The 23,165-nt window shown below is 39.2% G+C and overlaps 1 protein-coding gene across 2 annotated transcripts in view; it reads left to right on the top strand.

Moving 5' to 3' along the window:
* Positions 1-23,165, top strand: part of LOC124721950 (coiled-coil domain-containing protein 77-like) — a 208,565-nt gene that overhangs the window by 52,887 nt on the left and 132,513 nt on the right. The window contains exon 2 of one of the 2 annotated variants that reach the window (XM_047247113.1): positions 3,317-3,390. In XM_047247113.1, coding sequence (XP_047103069.1) covers positions 3,322-3,390 — 69 coding nt within the window. In that variant the 5' untranslated portion in view covers positions 3,317-3,321. The remainder of the gene's footprint in view (positions 1-3,316; positions 3,391-23,165) is intronic. The other variant, XM_047247114.1, reaches the window with a different exon arrangement.

The following is a 23,165-nucleotide window of genomic DNA, read 5'->3' as shown; positions in this document are numbered from 1 at the left end:
CAACATGTGCTAGCTCTGAATATACAGTTAAATGTACATTTTACAAATGAATCTGGAGTCATTTGTAAAATAATAATCTAAACTAATAGAAATTCATTTGTAAAGAAAAAATGTAAGCCCTTTGGAATATTGTTATTACTGCAGACTGAAGCAGCAGTAAGCATGCCTTTCATGTAATTAGACATATTTTTGTGTTTTGGATGAACTATGTAATTTCGGCTTTGTTAACATGAAAATTGAAATACAGTGTGATATAGTAAAATGTGAGACAATAAATTATCATGAAAACAAAAATTCAGCAAATACAATCTTCAAAATTATCTAGATCAATTGAACCATGGCGACCTAAAATGTGAGAATTTCAGCTCCACGAATCAGATCGCTAGACATGAAGAACTGGAGCCAACTGTATGAGAAAAGATAAGTAAAAAGTTTATTGTAAATCTTACTCTTCTCGAATCTTCTGAAAAGACTTCTCCATCAAGGATAGTAGCAACAACAAGAAAGGGAGGGATAGATTGCAATGTATCAGCATAACAATGCACCTCGTCATAAAGCAGCATGTGTGAGGCAATACTTCGTTGACAATAACAGTACTGAAATGGACTTACCTGCCAAGGGTCATGACCTAAACCTAACGGAACACCTTTGGAATGAGCTAGAACAAAGACTTCATTCCAGGCCACAGCATCCAACATCACTATCTTCTTTTGTTTCGACTCTTGAGCAAGAATGGGCTGTTGTTCCTCCACAGATATTCATACACCTCATTGACAGTGTTCCCAGCAGAGTTCAAGCTGCCATAAAGGTAAAGGGTGGACGTACGGCATATTAATGTCCACTAATAGATGTCCAGATACTTTTGATCAGAGAGAGAGAGAGAGAGAGAGAGAGAGAGAGAGAGAGAGAGAGAGAGAGAGAGAGAGACTCTGTCTCTGTGACTGTTTTACAGATTTTTTGGGAGTAATTTAAAATGATTATTCTTTCTAATCATATTCACCTGTATGTATTTTAATGAGGACAGCCCTAGTTTCAAATGCCCGCAACCTTATGATGACAACAACGACCTACACAGTCAGTGAAAACTGCGAACAGAAGAACGCCACAAGTAAAAGTCATATCTGCAGGCAAGATATGGTCGCAATTGAGGTCTCAGCTGAAGATCAGTTAACAGACAATGTGGTCATTGAAGTTTGCCTGATGGAAACATCCAGCCCTCTGGACCAATTCTTCTCTCCAAACTTCGATCACTGCATATGGGTGGAAAGCTAATGGACACAAAAAAACAAATTCTCCCATACTCCAATGAAAGGTGTGTTAGCAATTTATGTGGAGGAACTATGGCACTGATGTCAGGTAAAACCCATGCATCTTTAAGAGAAAACCTCAATTGTTAATAAGAGCTGCTATTGCCGTTCTGAAATCGAGAGGTATGGTGTATGAAAGGACATTTATATATTGGGCCAAAAATGTGTATTTGCTGATTCTGAATGTCCACAGTTGCAGGACAGTAAGGTTGTCAACCATTAACAGAAGATTCCATATTTTCTGGAATTGTGAAAACAGTGCAGAGGAGATGTAATATGTTGCTTCCATAATCAATGGACAGCCATAAAGCAACATCTAAATGTGCATGTCTCAGTATTCAAGTACCAGGCCACAAATCCAAAGGACCATGTTTCAATCCCAGTTGGTTGTATGATTTTTATATGACTAATAGAATCTTTCAACTCTGGCAACGATTTGACAGTGTGAAAAATTCCAAGTTTCACCATGATCTGGAGTCCACGTTAAACTGTAGGTCCCCTTATAAGTGGCTGGGTGAGTCAGTTCAAAGCTCAGAGGAAAGCAATGGCATATCACCCCTAACAGAATATACCATGTAAAGCTCTGTGATGCTTAAACTAACTTTCAGATTGAGGACAATTTTACTTCAGAAGACAGACTACATGGCTTTTTTCAGGAAATTATATATGCTGTGACTGGACTGCACCTTCTTTTGTTAATCATTGCTAACCAATCCACCTATGTTTTGTAGGGTTGCTTGACAATATAATGGATTATGCTAGATGCCACAATGACATAGGCTAAGAATTTCTTTTCCTCTGTGGATTTTGTTGATTTGCCCAAGTATTCTCAATATTGGTAGTTCTAGATGGTAATGAAACAGTAACATCCACTGTCACATTATCTATTAAGTTGATGTGCGGTGATCTTGGTATGAAAAGTATAAAGTTCTTTGTTGGCCTTCAAAATTACTCTGCGCATCTGTTCTGATAAATGGGACAGTGATCTTGCAAATAAATGAGCTATTATTGATTAATAGTATAATTCACATTTCATGAACAGCTTCATATTAAGTATGTCACTCCAGCACATCCTTCCTCCTAATAATGTCACTGACCAGAAGCTCTGCTTCACCCTTCCTCAACTAACTACGTTTTTCTAATGTCTTTGACCACATTTGCAATTTTTGTGTAGTTTTTTGTATCTTTGGTAATACTGTTGAGCTACTAACTTTGTTGATATGCATCCTATTTGATTTAAAGACGCTGCCCCTGCCATATGTGTTTCCACTTAAGTAGTTATCTTAACATATTCTAATTGTATGACAGTATGGTGGAAAAACCAATGTTAGGGCTGCTCTTTTATTTTACGTATGGGTTTCACGTCTGTAGTAGCAAACTATTAACACCTTTTGGCAGTAATATTGTGGTTATAACTTGCTGTATGTGTAACATTTTTTATGATGTAACTGAGACAAGTATTTTCATATTTTTTGTAGTGTGTTGTATACATATGAAACTTCTGTGACAGTGAATGAGGAATATGTGTACCACCATTAATGATATGTGTGATAATTAATATTTTTTATAACAGCAATTCCACTCTCTTCACATAGTAATTTTATTTTGCATTTCATGGTCATATAATTCAGGATTACGTGAAGGTTTATTTTCTGTTTACTTTTATTGTTTCAATTTTTGTTTCTGTAATAATAGAAATGGTCCTCTAGATGTAATTTCACTTCCTAGATTCTTTGCACTTTCATTTCTTTGAATACTACTCAATTATCTCATCTTTCTGCTACAAAATTTCGAATTACTCCATCTGGGCCAATTTGTAGCAAATCTTTAATTTGTTGAGAGAGGGGACTTAGAAAGACAGCTTGCTTTTTATTATTGCTAAATCTTTGGACACTTAGAATAATTTAAAATGTTATGTAAGGCATTATTTTGTTTTTCCATTTACAATGCATATTCTTTGCTTCAGTGTTCTCAATATGTTGAGTATTTCATTACAATTTTTTTTTCAGAAGAAATGGGGAGCAAAGTGAAAAGTAATGGGTACTCAGTGGTACCCAGAATGTTGTCACACTGTGCTGAAAAGGTAAGACTTAAGGAATAATCTCGCTATTTAAATAACGAAATTCTGATTTTTTGTATAATACATACTGCTGAATACAGACGTTCAATATAGGGAATGTGTCCAATAAATAAGAGATACGTACTGCAATGCTATTAGACATAGATATGTTCTTTAAATGTGTCTACTATATAACAGATATAATTATAACTTCCTGACAGAAACAAGTGGAATTGAAATGGTGTGTGAAGCTGTACAAGCCAAGGATTTCCGTTCAAGGAATAGATGAGAGAGAATAGTTCCTTGCCCCGTGGTTAGTCTGCATTGTAGCAAGCCTGTATATTGAATCCTGATATATTGTGGCGTAGAGAATTATGTGCCAGACTATGAGAGCAGCACTGGTGTATTGTGGTCCACAATGAAATAGATGGAACAATTAATTACCAAGGCAAATAAGATGTTGCACTGTTTTTCAGAGAAATAATGCAAAAGAATTAGGAACAAAGATGCACTGGGTGCATTACACCCTGACTTGGTTGGGCTTTGCTGTTAAAGAAAGTGATATGGAAGTGTTAGGTGTCAGTGTTAGGTGTCATCTGCTTTGGTTCTATTCCTAATTCCTGGACCTTTCATCTGTGTCCATTCAGTATTACATTAGTTATTTGACCACTTTTCTCACTCCTTGTGAGACTTAATCAACTGCACATATGTTTCCCATTTTTTTCTTTGTCCACATACAAAATTTTAATTTCTAGGACATGGTGAAGTTAGTTTAAGATTTACACCTGATTATGATGGGCACTAGTATGCTCTTCCCTTAGCTTGTTACTCACTTATCTTTCTCTGTATTTCTCTAGGTTGCTCTTGAATTTTCAATTTTGGTTTTCATTTAATCTTTTCAATTCAGACTTTCTTCCGCTGGTGGCTGCATGGCTCCAGCAATCTCTCCTGAAGCTAAGATATATTACAACGTGGAGAGGCAGGACCTCATAATGTTCCCCTCCCTGGCTACGCCGTGGGAGGAACATAGGACTCAGAGACAACGTCAGAAATACTCCCTCCATTAATTGGGTTGTTCTATGACAGGCGGGGATTCCCTTTTGACTACAAAGCCATTGTTGTTTGTTGAACACCTCAAGGACAAATTCGAGGAAGTGGCAGCAGTTTAAAAAATGAAAAGCAGCTCTTTTCAGCTTAAAATGGCCTACCCTGCTCAGTCACTGGCACTACTTGCCTGCAACAAGGTGGGTGATATTCATGTCACTATAACCCCACTTAAAAGTCTGAATATGGTACAGGGTACAATTTTTCACAGAGATTTTCATTTACAGACTGATGACAATTTGCATGCTAATTTGGAGCAACGAAGTGTGCATTTTGTCCATCATGTCCAGTGGAGACTGAAAGAAAACAAAGTGGATACTGGAGCATTCATCTTGGCCTTTGAAGGTGGCTCATTGCCTGAGAAGGTCAAGGTATGGTGTATCACTGTGATGTCAAGCCATCTATTCCTCCTCCCCATGTGGTGCTACAAATCCATGTGATTTGAAGACATGTCTTTGCTGTGTCATCTGAACAAGACACAGCCAGGGCAAAAGCACCACAGGCACAAAGATGCGAGCTGGTGCCAGTACCATAGACTCGCCACTTGTGTGAGTTCCACCAGCACCACGAGCGATGCTGAGGATGAAGATATCAACTTCGCTTCGGCCAGTTGCTGGTCGAGTACAATCCGCCAACAACCGGATGACAATGAACAGAAGAAGTTGTCTTTGCAGTGTACTGCACTAGAAGCCATTTCACAAACTCACCAACTCGGCCTCCACAGCAGTGGTGATGTGGCCATTACAAAACTGGTGACAAGGGTTTACAAAAGTCTTAGTGTTGCAATGCCAAGCCCGTCTGTAGGAATTGTGATTGTCAGTTGCACACAAATGCTCCTTGTGCCCCTCCCTCCATCTGTATCATTTGTGGGGAGCACAATCCCCCCACTTCACCAGACTGCACCATTTTCAAACTCTTAAAAAAATCCCTTGACCATTTCACTTATCAAAAGGCCAAGAAGAAACACAATAGTCTTCATTCTAGATATATGAAAGTGACACATGCTGCTGTTACAATGACATTATTCTCTTTAATGACTGTGATATTGATCTCTGTGTCTTCTACGTCTGGCTCTTGGGGCCGCCCGACTACATCCGCTCCCCTGGTGATTGGGGGTCCTTCTTGTACTGCTCACCCCACACACCTTTAGGAGTGTCAACTCCCTGTCTGCTGAGCCACAGGTTACAGGTTGTAGGACTTCGTGTTCCTCATCGGTCCCAGAACCTGGGACAGACAAACCCTCGCAGAAGTCTAAATCATCTATGGACAAGTAGTAGTCCTCCTAAAGACGGAAATTCTGATGGTCTCTGTGCTGCCAGACCCTGCTGGTTCCGCCTCTGTATCCGAGGCAGCGTTCCTGGAGGCCCATATGGTCCTAGATCCCTCCCCCCTCCCACACAACCTGACGATTTGTAACAGATGTTTATTGATGGTGTATCTTCACAACCAGTGGCACTCAGGCATGACCTGTCTCCTTTGTCTCTTTGTGCCCCCACACAGTACTGATAGCATGATCCTCCAGTGGAACTGTAGCTCTTTTTTCTGCCACTTGGCTGAGTTATGACATCTGTTGTGTGCTTTCCCTGTTTTTTGCATCGCCCTCCAGAAAACTTGTTTCCCCCCTACCCTTCACAGCTATTGAGGCTATTTTGAGAATCACATTGACTATGAAAGAGCGTCACCCTCCATGAACCATGGACCTAGCTATTGGTGGGATGGCTTACATACCTCACAAGGGAGTTAGCACAAGTTGCGTTCGCAATTGCGGTTGAGATGTGATTTGTGTGAATATGTTTGGGGTGCTAATAACAAAAATGTATAAAACAAATGCCACTGTCATTTACACTGTAAGCTACAAATATGCCATTCCACTCACAGTGAACCATACCTTACATGATATTGTGAATTCAGTTACTGCAGTTATCATAAACAATGTTCCTGTAGTTATTTGCAGTGTATGCTGTGGTCAATACATGCTGCGCCATGCCGAAGGTCACTTGACGAAGTGTCTGATGTGACATCTAGTGGAACCTGACAGACACACAAGAGCGAGGAAACCAGTATAATAGTGATCCCTGCATGTGTTGCAACTTTGGCAGTTAATCCATCCATTTATGGTGTTACCAATCTCATTGTGTGTCATGTAGTTCTCACTGTCAATGTAATCATTTGATAATGAATCTTGCAAATATAATAAGCATGACTGTTAGCCATTAAAAACACAAAAGAAGAGCTACATAAATCAGTAAAAGAGAGAAATGTAGCTGCATTCATAATCAGTGTGATAGATGAAACAGTGGCAACCAGTGGTAATAATACACATTATGAAAATACAATAAACTATATTGAAGAATATGAATACACAGAAGAAGAGTTGTCTGATTTGAATAACGTATAAATGATTCAGAACCTGATAGTGACGAAGACTTATCACGAAGTGATAGTAGCCAGTCGTCTGTTCATACGCCAAGTGTACCAAACAGAAAGAAGTAGGGTGATACATCTTTTGAAAAGGCAAAGGAGACAATTGCATTCCAGGAATCTGGGGAAAACCAAAAGGCTTGAATACAGTACAGAAACAATATTGTATGCTGCAAGACATACATCATCTATGATATTTACATCATGTGTTAGAGAAAGGGGAGGAAGGCAAACGCTCAAAACTTCACGTGTTTGACGATTATGTAGCTGAAAAATTAAGGTTGCAAGAATTGTTCTAGCCTCTAATGTTCACAATAGAGATAGTCATGCTTGGGAGTTTGGAAAAGGCCTGAGAAATAGAACTGACTTGATTCACTTGTTCTGCCCATGAATGGGTTGAAAGGTTTGAATGGAGACATCATCTTACCTCATGGGTGATAGCAAAATGTGTAACCGCTAAAGTCTGGGATACAGATGGTGACGTGATTGAAAGGTGTGACAAGTTTTGCAAAGGTGTAATGTCCTTAATGAACACAATGGAATGTATACAGATTTATGATACTGATCTAGGTGGTGTATGAAATGAACTTCACTCATCACGAACTCTGCATTTCAAGGAAGTCAGTAAAAAGTTCAGTCCTGAATGAGAATGCAGCAACATATTCTTACACAATCCAACCCGTTACATCAGCAAGTGGATATGTGTTTCCAAAGATGCAGGTAATTTACCAGGAACCTAGCGGTCATTTTGGTGTGCAAGTAGTGAAACACATACTGAAACTGCAAAATCTGATTCAAGTTGCCTTGAAGTCTAGGTGATCACAAAACAAATCCTGATGCAATTCTTTCAAGATGTCTACATCCCATATGCAGTGAAGGAGTCTCTGGTTGATTTGCTTGGGATGTATCGTGACAGGACTCATATTGATGCTATCTGACTTCAAAACATGGTTTGTACAGTCAAGACCATCCCTTACATTCCACCAATTGATGTGCTATTCTTCTGACAGTTCAAGAAGGTGCTGAAGTGGATGAAAGAGCCCAGCATCCTTAACAACTACCAGTTCACACCATCGTCGAGGCATTCATTTTTGTTGCTGATGTGTATTCTACACAATCATTTCTGTTCTCCAATCTTCGCGGGCTTTGTTTAATACTCCTGGACTGTAGCTGGATCAGTGGTGGATACAGAAAAACCTCAAGGAGAGGGCATTAAAGATATCTTGAGCTACCTTTACTTTTACTGTAATAAAAAATAATCAAGTCACATGCAACGTATAAGAAAGTTTTATTTTAGCTGATTATACATATATACAAGGCAATGCCATGTTATGATATAAAAAAGTTACAGTTGTGATTCTCTTCCTTAAATGATGAATTCGCTCCACATATTTCTAATATCACTACGCACAACATTGACTGAAGTCCTTGGTAATAGCCAATAATCACGGTTATTCACTTTTTATTACTTCCAAGTTATCGCTGCAATTGTAGCTTTCAAACAAACTACCTGGCAGCGACTCTGCTTCCCTTATATATGTGGCTCTGTTGTTTTGAGAACATTCGCTACCAGAATTTGCGCTTCCAGACTTTTATGGGGTGTGAACAAATACCTACTGTGAAAGCGACAAGCCAATATTTACCTTACAACATATTATATCAGGGCAAATTTCCAATGATGATGTCATCTTGCAATTTATGTGTGTGTGTAACTTTTATTGTCAATTCCATTCCTTTCTAGTGCATTCGAAAGAGGGCCTATATAGTAACAATGCGTTTTTAGGAATCACTAGGAGTCACTATTACCAGACATATACACATCAATAGTTTCCCATACCTAACTCGTATTATTACATATACTTGTGTATTTACAAGTAATACTCTTACATGCAAAACCAAAACTTCGTTGCAATTCCGACTGCAACTCGTGCTGCTCCCTACTCAGTGATACAGATAGCTGTACCACCGGTGCAACCACAATGGAGGGGTATCTGTTGAGATGATGGACAAACATGTGGTTCCTGAAGAGGGGCAACAGCCTTTTTATTAGTTGCAAGATGATGGACTGATCTGACCTTGTAAAGTCAACCAAAATGGCCTTGCTGTGCTGGTACTGTGAGTGGCTGAAAGCAAGTGGAAACTACAGCCCTATTTTTTTCCGAGGGCATGTAGCAGTACTGTGTGGTTAAATAATGATGATGTCCTCTTGGGTAAAATATTCTGGAGGTAAAACAGTCCCCCATTTGGATCTTGAGATAGGGACTAGTCAGGAGAGTGTTGTCATCAGGTGAAACAAAACTGGTGTTCTACAGGTCAGAGTGTGCAGAGTCCTTAATCGCCCAGGTACGTTAGAAAATTGAAAAAGAAAAATAGACAGGCTGAAGTTAGCTTTAGTGGGAATTAGTGAAGTTCAGTGGTAGGAAGAACAAGACTAATGGTCAAGTGCATACAGGATTATAAATACAAAATCAGATAAGCGTAATGAATAATGAATAAGAAAATAGGAATGCACCTAAGCTATTATGAACAGCATAGTGAATACATTATCACAGTCAAGATAGACACAAAGCCAACAATCACCACAGTAGTACAAGTTTATAAGCCAATCAGCTGTGCAGATGATGAACAGATTGAAGAAATGTATGATGAGATAAAAGAAATCATCCATATTTTTCAGGGAGACAAAAATTTTATTGAGATGAGGACTGTAACCCGATAGTAGGGAAAGGTAGGGAAGGAAAAATTGTAGATGAACATGGACTGGGAGGAAGGAATGAAAGAGCAAGCCACCTGATGGAGTTGTCCACTGACCATAATTTAATTGTTGCTAAGACTTGGTTTAAGAATCATGGAAGAAGGTTTTATGCGTGCAAGAAACCTAGAGACACCAGAAGGTTTCAGATTGATTATATAACAGCAAGGCAGAGATTTTGGAACCAGATTTTAAACTGGTAGACATTTCCAGGGTAGATGTGGACTCTGGCTACAATTTATTGGTTATGAACTGTAGATTAAAACTGAAGAAACTGAAAAAGGGTAGGAAATTAAGGAGATGGGACTTGTATAGGTTGAAAGAACCAGAGGTTGTTGAGAGTTTCATAGGGAGTATTAGGCAACAATTGACTGAAATGGGACAACAGAATACAGTAGAAGACAAATGGGTACCTTTGACAGATGAAATAGTGAAGGGAGCAGAGGATCAAATAGGTAGAAAGACAGGGCCTCGGATAACAAGGGTGATATTGAATTTAACTGATGAGAGGAGAAAATATAAAAATGTAGCAAATGAAATAGGCGAAGGGAATACAAACATCTAAGAAATGAAATTGACAGGCAGTACAAAGCTGCCAAACAGTAATGACTAGAGGTCAAATGTAAGTCTATAGAAGCATGTATAACTAGGGGAAATATAGATGTCACCTATAGGAAAATTAAAAAGGCATTTGAAAAAAGAAAAGCGGGCAGTTATATGAATATCAAGAACTCTGATGGAATACCAGTACTAAGCAAAGAAGGGAAGCAGAAAGGTGTAACGTATATAAAAAGGGCTACACGAGGGAAAGAACTTGCAGGCAATATTATAGAAATGGATGAGGTACTAGATGAAGATGAGATGGAACATAGGATACTCTGTGAAGAATTTGACAGCTTACTGTAAGATCTAAGCTGAAGCATGGGCCCTGGAGTAGACAAGCCAGCTATGACAAAACTATTCCTTATCATGTGCAAGATTTATCAGACAGTCAAAATACCCTCAGACTTCAAGAAGAATTCCAAAGAAAGCAGGTGCTGACAGGTGTGAATATTACCAAACTATCAGTTTAATAAGTCAAAGTTGCAAAATACTAACACAAATTTTTACAGAAGAATGGAAAAGATGGTAGAGCCAACCTTGGGGAAGATCAGTTTGGATTCCAGAGAAATGTATGAACACGCGAGGCAATACTGAACCTATGTCTTGTCTTAGAAGATAGGTTAAGGAAAGGAAAACCTACATTTATAGCATTTGTAGACAGAGAGAAAGCTTCTGACATTGTTGACTGGAATACTCTCTTTGAAATTCTGAAGGTAGCAGGGGTAAAATATAGGGAGTAAAAGGGTGTGTACAAGTTGTACAGAAACAAGATGGCAGCTGTAAGTCAAGGGGCATGAAAGGGAACCAGTGGTTGAGAAGGGAGTTGTAGCCTATTGTTGATGTAATTCAGTTTGTACATTGGGCAAGCAATATAGCAAACAAAACAACAAATTGGAGTAGGAAATGAAGTTCTGGGGGAGAAATAAAACTTTTGAGGTTTGCTGATGATGTAATTCTGTCAAAGACAGCAAAGGACTTGAAAAAGCAGGTGAACAGAAGGGAAAGTGTCTTGAAAGGAGGATGCAAGCTGAATATCAACAGAAACAAGACAAAGACAATCAAATGTATTCAAATTAAATCAGGTGATGCTGAGGGAATTTAATTAGGAAATGAGACACTAAAACCAGATGATGAGTTTTGTTATTTGGGCAGCAAAATAACCGATAATGCCCAAAGTAGAGAGGATATAAAATGTAGAGTGGTAGTGCGAATATAGATTTAAGTGTTAGGAAGTCTTTTCAGAAAGTATTTATATGGAGTGTAGCCATGTATAGAAGTAAAACATGGATGATAAACAATTCAGACAAGAAGAGAAAAAGGCTAGGTGTGTAGATCATGTAGCTAATGTGGAGGTACTGAATAGAATAGGGGAGAAAAGAAATTTGTGGCACAGTCTGACTAGAAGAAGGAGTTGGTTGATAGGACTCATTCTGAGATATCACGTGACCACAAATTTAGTATTGGAGGGAGATGTGGGGGGTAAAAATCTTTGAGGGAGACCAAGAGATAAGTACAGTAAGTAGATTCAGTAGGATGTAAGATGCAGTAGTTATTCGGAGTTGGAAAGGTGTGCACACTCATACAGTAGCATGGAAAGCTGCATCAAACCAGTCTTGGGACTGAAGGCCACTACAACAACATGACAACATGCATGTGGTGTTTGCACATATCTTCTGAACTCTGCCTACATCAACCACATATGACTTTGGAGGCTGTGGCGGCTGTTCATGTGAAGACATCTCTGGAATTTACCATCTGTAATGTGTATGGCCCTCTGGGCCATGAAGTGTCCCAGAACACGTCTGCATTATTTCCTTAACTCCCCCCACATTTCTAAATACTGGATAACTTCAACCCTTTGTGGGATGGAACTACAGCCACTGGCTGCAGTAAAGCTGTCACAAACTTGCTCGCAGAGCTTGATCTTTGTCTCTTGAATACTGGTTTTCCACACATTTCAGTGTGACATATGAGTCACGTTCGACCCTTGACCTGCCCATGATGACCTGCATGACAGTGATTATTTTCCAATTGTTTTGACCCTGTCTCAGCATCACTCACCTGGAAATCCACCTGGATGGTCTCTTTCCATAGCTGATCAGGATGCATTCACTACTTCCATTGCCCTCCGGATCTTGCCACATGGAAGGACTGGTGTGGTTGTCCAGAGCACAACTACAGCCATTCTGTCAGTAGCTGACTCTGCAATCCCCTCTTCATTGGGATCCCTCCATTCGAAGACAGTACCTTGGTGGATGCCCGATGTCACTGTGGACATTAGATGTTGCAGATGGGCTCTGCAATGCCATAAATGACATCTGTTGATGGATTGGATTAGATTAGATTAATTATTCATTCTATAGACCCATAAAAGAGGTAGTCCTCCTGGGTGTGGAACATGTAAGATAAACAAATTACAAAAATGTAATTAGAAAAACTTGAGTTTCATTAATTTTAGTGATCCTCAGTCAATAAACAGTAAAATTATGTACATGAATTAAAAACTTCTAATATTTACAGGTTTAGTACTTACATCTACTTTCATTAAATCCATCATTCAGACATTTGCTAGTTTCTTGGCTATTACAACTAAGTATTGTCAAAAAATAAAGTAAATTATTCATTTCAGTGATCCTCAGTTAAGAACAGTCAGATTATGTACAAGATTTAAAATTAAACTTCCATTGTTTACAGACTTAAGACTTACATCTGCTTTCCATACATCCATCATTCACACAGTAGGTAGTTACTTGGCTGTTACAACCAAGTATTGTCAAAAATTAAAGTATAATAAATTTTCATTAAAATGGTCTACTGCACTTGTTGAGAAACTCATGGATGGAATAGAAGGAGTTGGCCACCAAAAATTCTTTTAAATTATGTTTAAATTGTGCCTTGTCTGAAACTAAACTCTTAATGGTTGCTGGTAACTTATTGAAAATATGCGTTGCTGAATACTGGACTCCTTTCTGGGCAATAATAAGTAATTTTAAATCCTTATGTATATTGTTCTTATTCCTATTATTGATACTGTGTACTAAGCAGTTAGTTGTAAAAAGAGATGTATTATTTACAACAAACTTCATTAAGGAATAAATATACTGAGAAGCTGTAATTAATATGCCCAATTCTTTGAATAGGTTTCAACAAGATGTTCTTGGATTTACACTACTCATTACTCTTATTATACGCTTCTGTACTCTAAAAATTTTTTCTCTGTTTGTGGAGTTACCCCAAAATATGATACCATATGGCATAATGGAGTGAAAATAAGCAAATATGCTAGTTTTTTTATATTTATTTCTCCTATGTCTGACATCATTCGCATTGCAAACACAGACATGTTTAGGTGCTTTAGTAGTTCGTTAGTATGTTGCTCCCAACTGAATTTATTATCAAGTTGTAATCCCAAGAATTTTACACTCTCAACTTCTCCCTTTTCCATGTCATCATATTTTATACACAAACCAGAAGTAAATCTCTTGGAAGTTCTGAACTGCATATAGTGGGTCTTTTCAAAGTTTAATAACAGTGAATTGGCTATGAACCACTTATTAATGTCAGTAAAAATTTGATTAGCTGCCCTTTCTAAATTTATATTTGATTTCCTATTTATTGCAATGTTTGTATCATCTGCAAATAAGACAAACTTGGCATCTGGTAATGTAACAGATGACAGGTCATTAATATACACAAGAAACAGTGGTGGACCTAGTATGGAACCTTGGGGAACACCACATTTAATTTCCTCCAGTCGGATGATGTCTGATTTCCTACTGCTGAAGTGTTACGTAGTGACACCCTTTGTTTTCTATTAGTAATATATGACTGAAACCACTTTGCAGCACTACCAGTGACACCATAATATTTTAATTTACTTAAAAGAATGCTGTGATTCACACAATCAAACGCCTTTGGCAGGTCACAGAATATACCAGTTGCCTCTAATTTGTTGTCCAATGAGTTAAGGACATTTTTGCTGTAAGTGTAAATAACTTTCTCAATATCAGAACCCTTAAGGGACCCAAACTGTGACTTTGACAGTATGTTATTTTCACTAAGGTGCTGAAGTAGACGCTTGAACATAACGTTTTCAAACATCTTTGAAAAAGCAGGCAAAAGTGAGATTGGTCGGTAATTTGATGGGATTTCTTTATCCCCTTTCTTGTGGAGAGGTATAACTTCAGCATATTTAAGCCAGTCCGGGAATGTTCCTGTGACAAGTGATTGATTACACAAATAACTTAAGATATGACTAAGCTCACATGAACACTCTTTTATTAACTTTGTTGGTATGTTATCATAAACACTAGAATGCTTTGATTTCAAAGACTTTATGATGGATTCTATTTCTTTGGGTGAAGTAAGTGTCAATTCCATTTTACTGAGATTGCTTGTGTGCACTGGTCTCAGATATTCCATTGCATTATTTACTGAACCTGACAACCCCATGCTATCAGTAACAGAGACAAAATACTTGTTTAAATAGTTTGCAACACAACATGCATTTGTTACCAGGGTTTCATTTATTTTTAGAGCTATTTGTTCTTCATTTCTGCTCCTACCTGTCTCTGACTTAACTATATCCCATATTATTATTGGTGTTTTGCCCTTAAAGAGCGCATTTGGACTAAACTACATGGCCAGTTCCTTTTGCTGCCTTCCTTGCTGCCCAAACTTCCCTCATTCGCTTGCTGTGTTTCTGTTTCCGGTCCTCTGTCCATGCTTCTTGTCGGCTTTGTGTCTTCGGCTTCATCTTGATTGCGTTTTTGGTTGCCCATATTTCTTTCATCTTCTGGCTGTGATTTTGCTTGCGTTCTTCGGTCCATTTTATGCCTGTTCGTTTGTCGCATTGTATCTCATGTAGTTTACTTTTCTTAATGATGTTTCTGAACTTTATTCTGTCGTTTATTGTGTCTGCTGTTATATTGAGCTGGTTCAGGTCGTTTTCTACCTCTGCCACCCATTTGTTGTTTCTAGTGGTTACCCAGTCAAAGATCTGTTTGGTCAGCCTGTGTGATGGCATTCTGTATAGGTGTCCATAGAATTGTAGTCTGCGTTTTCTAATCTTTTCTGTGATTGTCTCCGTATGTTTGTACAGTTCCTCTGTAGGTTTCTTGATCCATATTCCATTGTTGTTAGTTGCGCCAAATATTTTCCTAAGTATTTTCCGTTCTACTTTTTGTAATTGTCCGATACGTGTATGCCCTAGGATTAGTGTGGTCTCTGCTGCATATAGTGCCTCGGGGAGCACCACCATGTCGTAATGGCGTAATTTGGCTTTTTGTGAGATAGACTTCTTGTTGTAATGATTCCACACTACTTTGTATGCCTTGTCCAGTTTAGTCTTTCTTTCTTCGTTTGAGTCTCTGTTATGTCCACTCATTTGTAGTGTTTCACCGAGGTATTTGAAGTTTGCCGTTTTGTAAATCGTGCCATACTTTGTGTTCAGAGATGAGAGTTTCTTTGTGCTCATAAACTGTGTCTTTTCGTAAGAGATCTGTAGTCTAGTTTTGGAAGCAATTTCATGCAGTTTTTCAATAGCGTCTTTTGTTTCCTTTATACCTTTCGTGACAATCGCCAAATCGTCTGCAAAAGCCAGGCATTTAATCTGTAGGTTTCCTAAGGTTATCCCCTGTTGTGATGTTTCCCATTCTTTTATGACCTTATCTAACACCAGATTGAAAAGGAGAGGTGAGAGGCCATCGCCTTGTCGGACACCTGTGCGAATTTCAAAGGGCTCTGATAGTTCCCCACAGAACTTTACTTTGGAGGTCGTGTTGGTTAAAGTTTGCTCTATGATAGCCCGTGTTTTGTTGTCTACTTTGTATTCTGCTAGAATTTTGAAGAGAGTTTTCCGGTCGATAGAGTCATACGCCTTTTTGAAGTCAACAAAGGTAATGATCAGGTTCTGTTTGTGTTGTAAAATCATTTTCAGGTTCCAAATTTGTTCCGCACAAGACCGCCCTTTACGGGAGCCTGCTTGGTATTCCCCAATCAAGTGGTCGGTTTGGCATTCTAGTCTGTTCAGTAAAGCTTTAGAGAGGATCTTGTATAAGACCGGTAGTAGGGATATTCCTCTGTAGTTGTTAGGGTCAGTCTTGTCACCTTTTTTGTGTAGTGGGTGTATCAGGGCAGTTTTCCAGTCGCCAGGAATTTTCATGGTCTTCCAGATGTCTTCCAAGATCCTGTGGATGTCTTCGGTGAGTTCTGGGTCTTGTAACTTCCAGATTTCCGCGATGATGCCATCTTCTCCTGGTGCTCTACGATTCTTGAGTGACTTTATTATTTCTTTAACTTCCTCTAGAGTTGGAGGTTCACTATCTGGATTGTATGTGCTCGTTTCTGTCATCATTTCTTCCATGGGGGGGGGGGGGTCCGTGTTGAGCAGTTTTTCAAAGTACTTTGCCAGAATGTCACAATTGTTTTTGGTATTGGTTTCTAGGGTTCCATCCGGTCTTCTGGAGCACAAGTTGGGTGGTTGATATCCAGTCATATTTTCTCTGAACGTTCTGTAGAAGTTTCTTGTATTGTTCTTCATGAAGTCCGATTCGATCTCTGTCAGTCGCCGTTTGTCATACTGTCGTTTTTCACTGCGAATGATTTTGCTTGATTGCTTCTGTGTTTTCAAGAAGTTCATCCAATTCTCTTGGGATTTATGACTACTAAATTTTTTCCATGCACTGATTCGTTGGTCAATAGCTTGGTCACATGTGTGGTTCCACAAACGGTGTTTCCGTGTTCGTGGTGATTGTGCTAGTTTCATGGCCTCTCGGATTCTTCGTGAAAGTTGTGTCCAGTCTGTCGTTTTCTCCATTTTAATTTTGTGTAATATTTGTGTCTGGTTTAAAGTAACGTATTCTGGATCTGGTCTAACAATTTTGTTCTTCTGGAGCTTTTTCTTGGGCAAAAGACGAATCCTGATCTGTAGTAGGTGGTGGTCTGAGTCGAAGTAGCCTTTACGGGTGTCTATGTTCAAAATTTCTTTTTGTGAGTCTTTCTGCACTATTACGTGGTCGATTTGTAGGTCTTGCTTTCCGCTGGGGAATTTCCATGTGGTAAGTTTTCGTGTTGGTTTCTTGAATTTTGTTGACATAATGGCGAGGTCGTGGCTTTTGCAAAAGTCTATAAGATGTTTTCCGTTTTTGTTGGTATCCTTGTGTGGAGTATGTTTTCCTGTGATATGTCTGTATATCTTTTCTTTTCCGAGTTTGGCGTTGAAGTCTCCCAGTATTATTTTGACTCTATGTGCAGGAATTTTTCTGATAGTTTCTTCCATTGTCGTCCAGAAGTCATCAATTTCGTCCGGGTTTTTCCTGTTGTAGTCATTAGTCGGTGCAATTGTGTAGGATTTATTGGCTGATTTCACTGTGTGATGGTGCTGATTCTTTCGTTTGGTGACGAAAAGTCGATTATGCTGTCCGTGATGGACCTGTGTACTGCAAATGCTGTGCCAAAAAGCCTTAGGTTTTTCAGTTGTCTTGATGGTTTTCCTTTGTATATTCTGAAATTCTCCGTGTTGAAATGATCTTCGTCTGTGAATCGTGTTTCTTGCAGTGCACATATTTTGATTTGAAATTTTTCGAGAGTGTCTGTCAGTTGTTTCATCTTTCCTGTCTTCATCAGTGTGTTCACGTTGAGTGTGCCGATGTAGTGTTTGCGTTTGGTCTTGAGGGAGTTTGAGAAGCTCCAATTCTTCTCATGATGTCCGTGAGCCCCCGGAATCCGATGCTCACGACAATCCCAGTCTATTGACTGGGGCCTGGGGTAATGAGATTTTTCTCATTGTACCATCATGATGTTTAGTAGTTGGATGTATGGCATGCTGCCGAGTACAACCTGACTTTCCAGATCAGGAGGTTGGTTGAGGCCACCACTGACATGTGGAGCAGACGCCTTTTGTAGCCGCCCACTGTGGGAACAGACGCTACAAGTAGTTTTGGTCCGCCCCGAGTATTTCATTTCCTCGGTACCACATATATCTAGGAGGCATTCCCCTATCCGCCACCTGGGGAGGCGCTCGGTTGTGGGTCTACTATATCCCATATTGTTTTTATTTTATTGCTGGATGTATTTATCTTCTTCTCATAATGCAGGTGTTTAGATTTCTGGATAACCTTCTTCAGTATTTTGCAGTAATTTTTGTAATGAACTATAATGCTAGTATCAGAGGTGTCCCTATGTATCAGATAGAGTTTCCTTTTTGTCTCACATAATATCTGTATCCCTTGTGTGATCCATGGTTTCTTATTAGACTTCTGCTTAATCTGAGTTACCTTCAGGGGAAAACAATTTTCAAATAAGGTGCTAACTTTATTAATGAATGTTTTGTATTTTCCATTTGTGTCTTGGATGCTTTAAACATCCATCCAATTAATTTCTTTGAGCAATCTCCTAAATTTCTCCGTTCTTGGCTGTTTTATTGGTCTTCTGTATTCAGTTCTGATAGATGTTTTACCCTGACAATTTTCAAAATTTAATGTTAGATGTTGCCTGTCATGGTCAGATAGACCATTTACTACTGGTTTTGTAATGTGGCTTAGTTGCCTAGAATTGTCTATAAATATATTATCAATGGCAGTCTTAGAACATTTGTATACCCTAGTTGGGAAATTTACAGTAGAAATTAAATTGAATGACAATGTAACTGACTTCCGTAACTGTTCACTGACAGTGTTTTTAAGGACATCTATATTAAAATCACCAGCAACCACTAGTTCTTTGTTTTTTTAATTTTAAATGAGATAATAAATCTTCAAGACAATTTATAAACAGGTTGAAATTTCCTGAAGGTGCTCTGTATATGGCTACCATTATAAAGGACCTATTATGAAATTCTATCTCTATTGCACATGCTTCCTAAGTGCCGCTCTAAGCAAAATTTATTAATGTCAATATTCTTAAATTTAAAACTGTTTTTAACAAATGTGACAACTACTCCTTTCTCCATCTTTTCTCTACAGAAGTAGGAAACAACTCTTGGATTTCTGTGCCAGTATGGGCTTAGTAATCACAAACTCCTTTTTTAAACATAAGAACATTCACCGGTATACTTGGGAAGGCAGGGGAACCAGATCTGTCATTGACTATATAATAACAGATCAGGAATTCAGGAAGGCTGTGAGGGACACACGTGTATTCAGGGGATTCTTTGATGACACTGATCATTATTTAATCTGCAGTGAAATTGGGATTGTGAGGCCGAAAGTGCAGGAGGTCAGGTCCATATGTAGGAGGATAAGAGTGGAGAAACTTCAGGATAAGGAAATCTGGCACAAGTACATAACAGCGATCTCAGAAAGGTACCAGTTAGTTGAATGTAGTCAATTACAGTCATTGGAAAAGGAATGGACAAGGTACGGGGACACAGTACTAGAAGTGGCTAAAGAATGTCTTGGAACAGTAGTGTGTAAAAGTAGGATGAAGGAAACAGCTTGGTGGAATGACACAGTCAAGACAGCCTGTAAAAGGAAAAAGAAGGCGTATCAAAAATGGCTGCATACTAGAACTCAGGTAGACAGAGAAAGTTATGTTGAAGAAAGAAACAAAGCCAAACAGATAATTGCAGCATCCAAGAATAAATCTTGGGAAGACTTTGGAAACAGGCTGGAGACTATGGGTCAAGCTGCTGGAAAACCATTCTGGAGCGTAATTAGCAGTCTTCGAAAGGGAGGTTAGAAGGAAATGACAAGTATTTTGGACAGGTCAGGAAAACTGCTGGTGAATCCTGTTGATGCCTTGGGCAGATGGAGGGAATATTTTGAAGAGTTGCTCAATATAGGTGAAAATACGATCAGCAATGTTTCAGATTTCGAGGTAGAATGGGATAGGAATGATGATGGAAATAGGATCACATTTGAGGAAGTGGAGAAAATGGTCAATAGATTGCAGTGCAATAAAGCAGCTGGGGTGGATGAAATTAAGTTGGAACTCATCAAATACAGTGGAATGTCAGGTCTTAAATGGCTACACAGGATAATTGAAATGGCGTGGGAGTTGGGACAGGTTCCATCAGACTGGACAAAAGCAGTAATCACACCAATATTTAAACATGGAAACAGAAAAGATTGTAACAACTACAGAGGTATCTCTTTAATCAGCATTGTGGGTAAAATCTTCTCAGGTATTGTTGAAAGGAAAGTGCGAGTATTAGTTGAGGACCAATTGGATGAAAATCAGTGTGGGTTTCGGCCTCTTAGAGGTTGTCAGGACCAGATCTTTAGCTTACGGCAAATAATGGAGAAGTGTTATGAGTGGAACAGGGAATTGTATCTATGCTTTATAGATCTAGAAAAGGCATATGACCGGGTTCCTAGGAGGAAGTTATTGTCTGTTCTACGAGATTATGGAATAGGAGGCAAACTTTTGCAAGCAATTAAAGGTCTTTACATGGATAGTCAGGCAGCAGTTAGAGTTGACGGTAAATTGAGTTCATGGTTCAGAGTAGTTTCAGGGGTAAGACAAGGCTGCAACCTGTCTCCACTGTTGTTCATATTATTTATGGATCATATGTTGAAGACAATAGACTGGCTGGGTGAGATCAAGATATGTGAACACAAAATAAGCAGTCTTGCATATGCCGATGACTTAGTTGTGATGGCAGATTCGATTGAAAGTTTGCAAAGTAATATTTCAGAGCTAGATCAGAAATGTAAGGACTATGGTATGAAGATTAACATCTCCAAAATGAAAGTAATGTCAGTGGGAAAGAGATATAAACAGACTGAGTGCCAAATAGGAGGAACAAAGTTAGAACAGGTGGACGGTTTCAAGTACTTAGGATGCATATTCTCTCAGGATGGCAACATAGTGAAAGAACTGGAAGCGAGGTGTAGCAAAGCTAATGCAGTGAGCGCTCAGCTACGATCTACTCTCTTCTGCAAGAAGGAAGTCAGTACCAAGACTAAGTTATCTGTGCACCGTTCAATCTTTCGACCAACTTTGTTGTATGGGAGTGAAAGCTGGGTGGATTCAGGTTACCTTATCAACAAGGTTGAGGTTACGGATATGGAAGTAGCTAGGATGATTGCAGGTACTAGTAGATGGGAACAATGGCAGGAGGGTGTCCACAATGAGGAAATCAAAGAAAAACTGGGAATGAACTCTATAGATGTAGCAGTCAGGGCGAACAGGCTTAGATGGTGGGGTCATGTTACACGCATGCGAGAAGCAAGGTTACCCAAGAGACTCATGGGTTCAGCAGTAGAGGGTAGGAGGAATCGGGGCAGACCAAGGAGAAGGTACCTGGATTTGGTCAAGAATGATTTTGAAGTAATAGGTTTAACACCCCCCATGAACCATGGACCTTGCCGTTGGTGGGGAGGCTTGCGTGCCTCAACGATACAGATAGCCGTACCGTAGGTGCAACCACAACGGAGGGGTATCTGTTGAGAGGCCAGACAAACATGTGGTTCCTGAAGAGGGGCAGCAGCCTTTTCGGTAGTTGCAGGGGCAACAGTCTGGATGATTGACTGATCTGGCCTTGTAACATTAACCAAAACGGCCTTGCTGTTGTGGTACTGCGAACGGCTGAAAGCAAGGGGAAACTACAGCCGTAATTTTTCCCGAGGGCATGCAGCTTTACTGTATGGTTAAATGATGATGGCGTCCTCTTGGGTAAAATATTCCGGAGGTAAAATAGTCCCCCATTCGGATCTCCGGGCGGGGACTACTCAAGAGGACGTCGTTATCAGGAGAAAGAAAACTGGCATTCTGCGGATCGGAGTGTGGAATGTCAGATCCCTTAATCAGGCAGGTAGGTTAGAAAATTTAAAAAGGGAAATGGATAGGTTAAAGTTAGATATAGTGGGAATTAGTGAAGTTCGGTGGCAGGAGGAACAAGACTTTTGGTCAGGTGAATACAGGGTTATAAATACAAAATCAAATAGGGGTAATGCAGGAGTAGGTTTAATAATGAATAAAAAAATAGGAGTGCGGGTAAGCTACTACAAACAGCATAGTGAACGTATTATAGTGGCCAAGATAGACACGAAGCCCATGCCTACTACAGTAGTACAAGTTTATATGCCAACTAGCTCTGCAGATGACGAAGAAATTGAAGAAATGTATGATGAGATAAAAGAAATTATTCAGGTAGTGAAGGGAGATGAAAATTTAATAGTCATGGGTGACTGGAATTCGACAGTAGGAAAAGGGAAAGAAGGAAACATATTAGGTGAATATTGATTGGGGCTAAGAAATGAAAGAGGAAGCCGTCTGTTAGAATTTTGCACAGAGCATAACTTAATCATAACTAACACCTGGTTCAAGAATCGTAAAAGAAGGTTGTATACATGGAACAATCCTGGAGATACTAAAAGGTATCAGATAGATTATATAATGGTAAGACAGAGATTTAGGAACCAGGTTTTAAATTGTAGGACATTTCCAGGGGCAGATGTGGACTCTGACCACAATCTGTTGGTTATGAACTGTAGATTAAAATAGAAGAAATTGCAAAAAGGTGGGAATTTAAGGAGATGGGACCTGGATAAACTGACTAAACCAGAGGTTGTACAGAGTTTCAGAGACAGCATACGGGAACAATTGACAGGAATGGGGGAAAGAAATACAGTAGAAGAAGAATGGGTAGCTCTGAGGGATGAAGTAGTGAAGGCAGCAGAGGATCAAGTAGGTAATAAGACGAGGGCTAGTAGAAATCCTTGGGTAACAGAAGAAATATTGAATTTAATTGATGAAAGGAGAAAATATAAAAATGCAGTAAATGAAGCAGGCAAAAAGGAATACAAACGTCTCAAAAATGGCTAAGCAGGAATGGCTAGAGGACAAATGTAAGGATGTAGAGGCTTATCTCACTAGGGGTAAGATAGATACAGCCTACAGTAAAATTAAAGAGACCTTTGGAGAAAACAGAGCCACTTGTATGAACATCAAGAGCTCAGATGGAAACCCAGTTCTA

This window comes from Schistocerca piceifrons, chromosome X, assembly GCF_021461385.2.
Source record: "Schistocerca piceifrons isolate TAMUIC-IGC-003096 chromosome X, iqSchPice1.1, whole genome shotgun sequence".
NCBI classification, from domain to species: Eukaryota; Metazoa; Arthropoda; class Insecta; order Orthoptera; family Acrididae; genus Schistocerca; species Schistocerca piceifrons.
The sequence above is the reverse complement of the archived record's forward strand: the minus strand, read 5'-3'. Positions and strand labels throughout refer to the sequence as shown.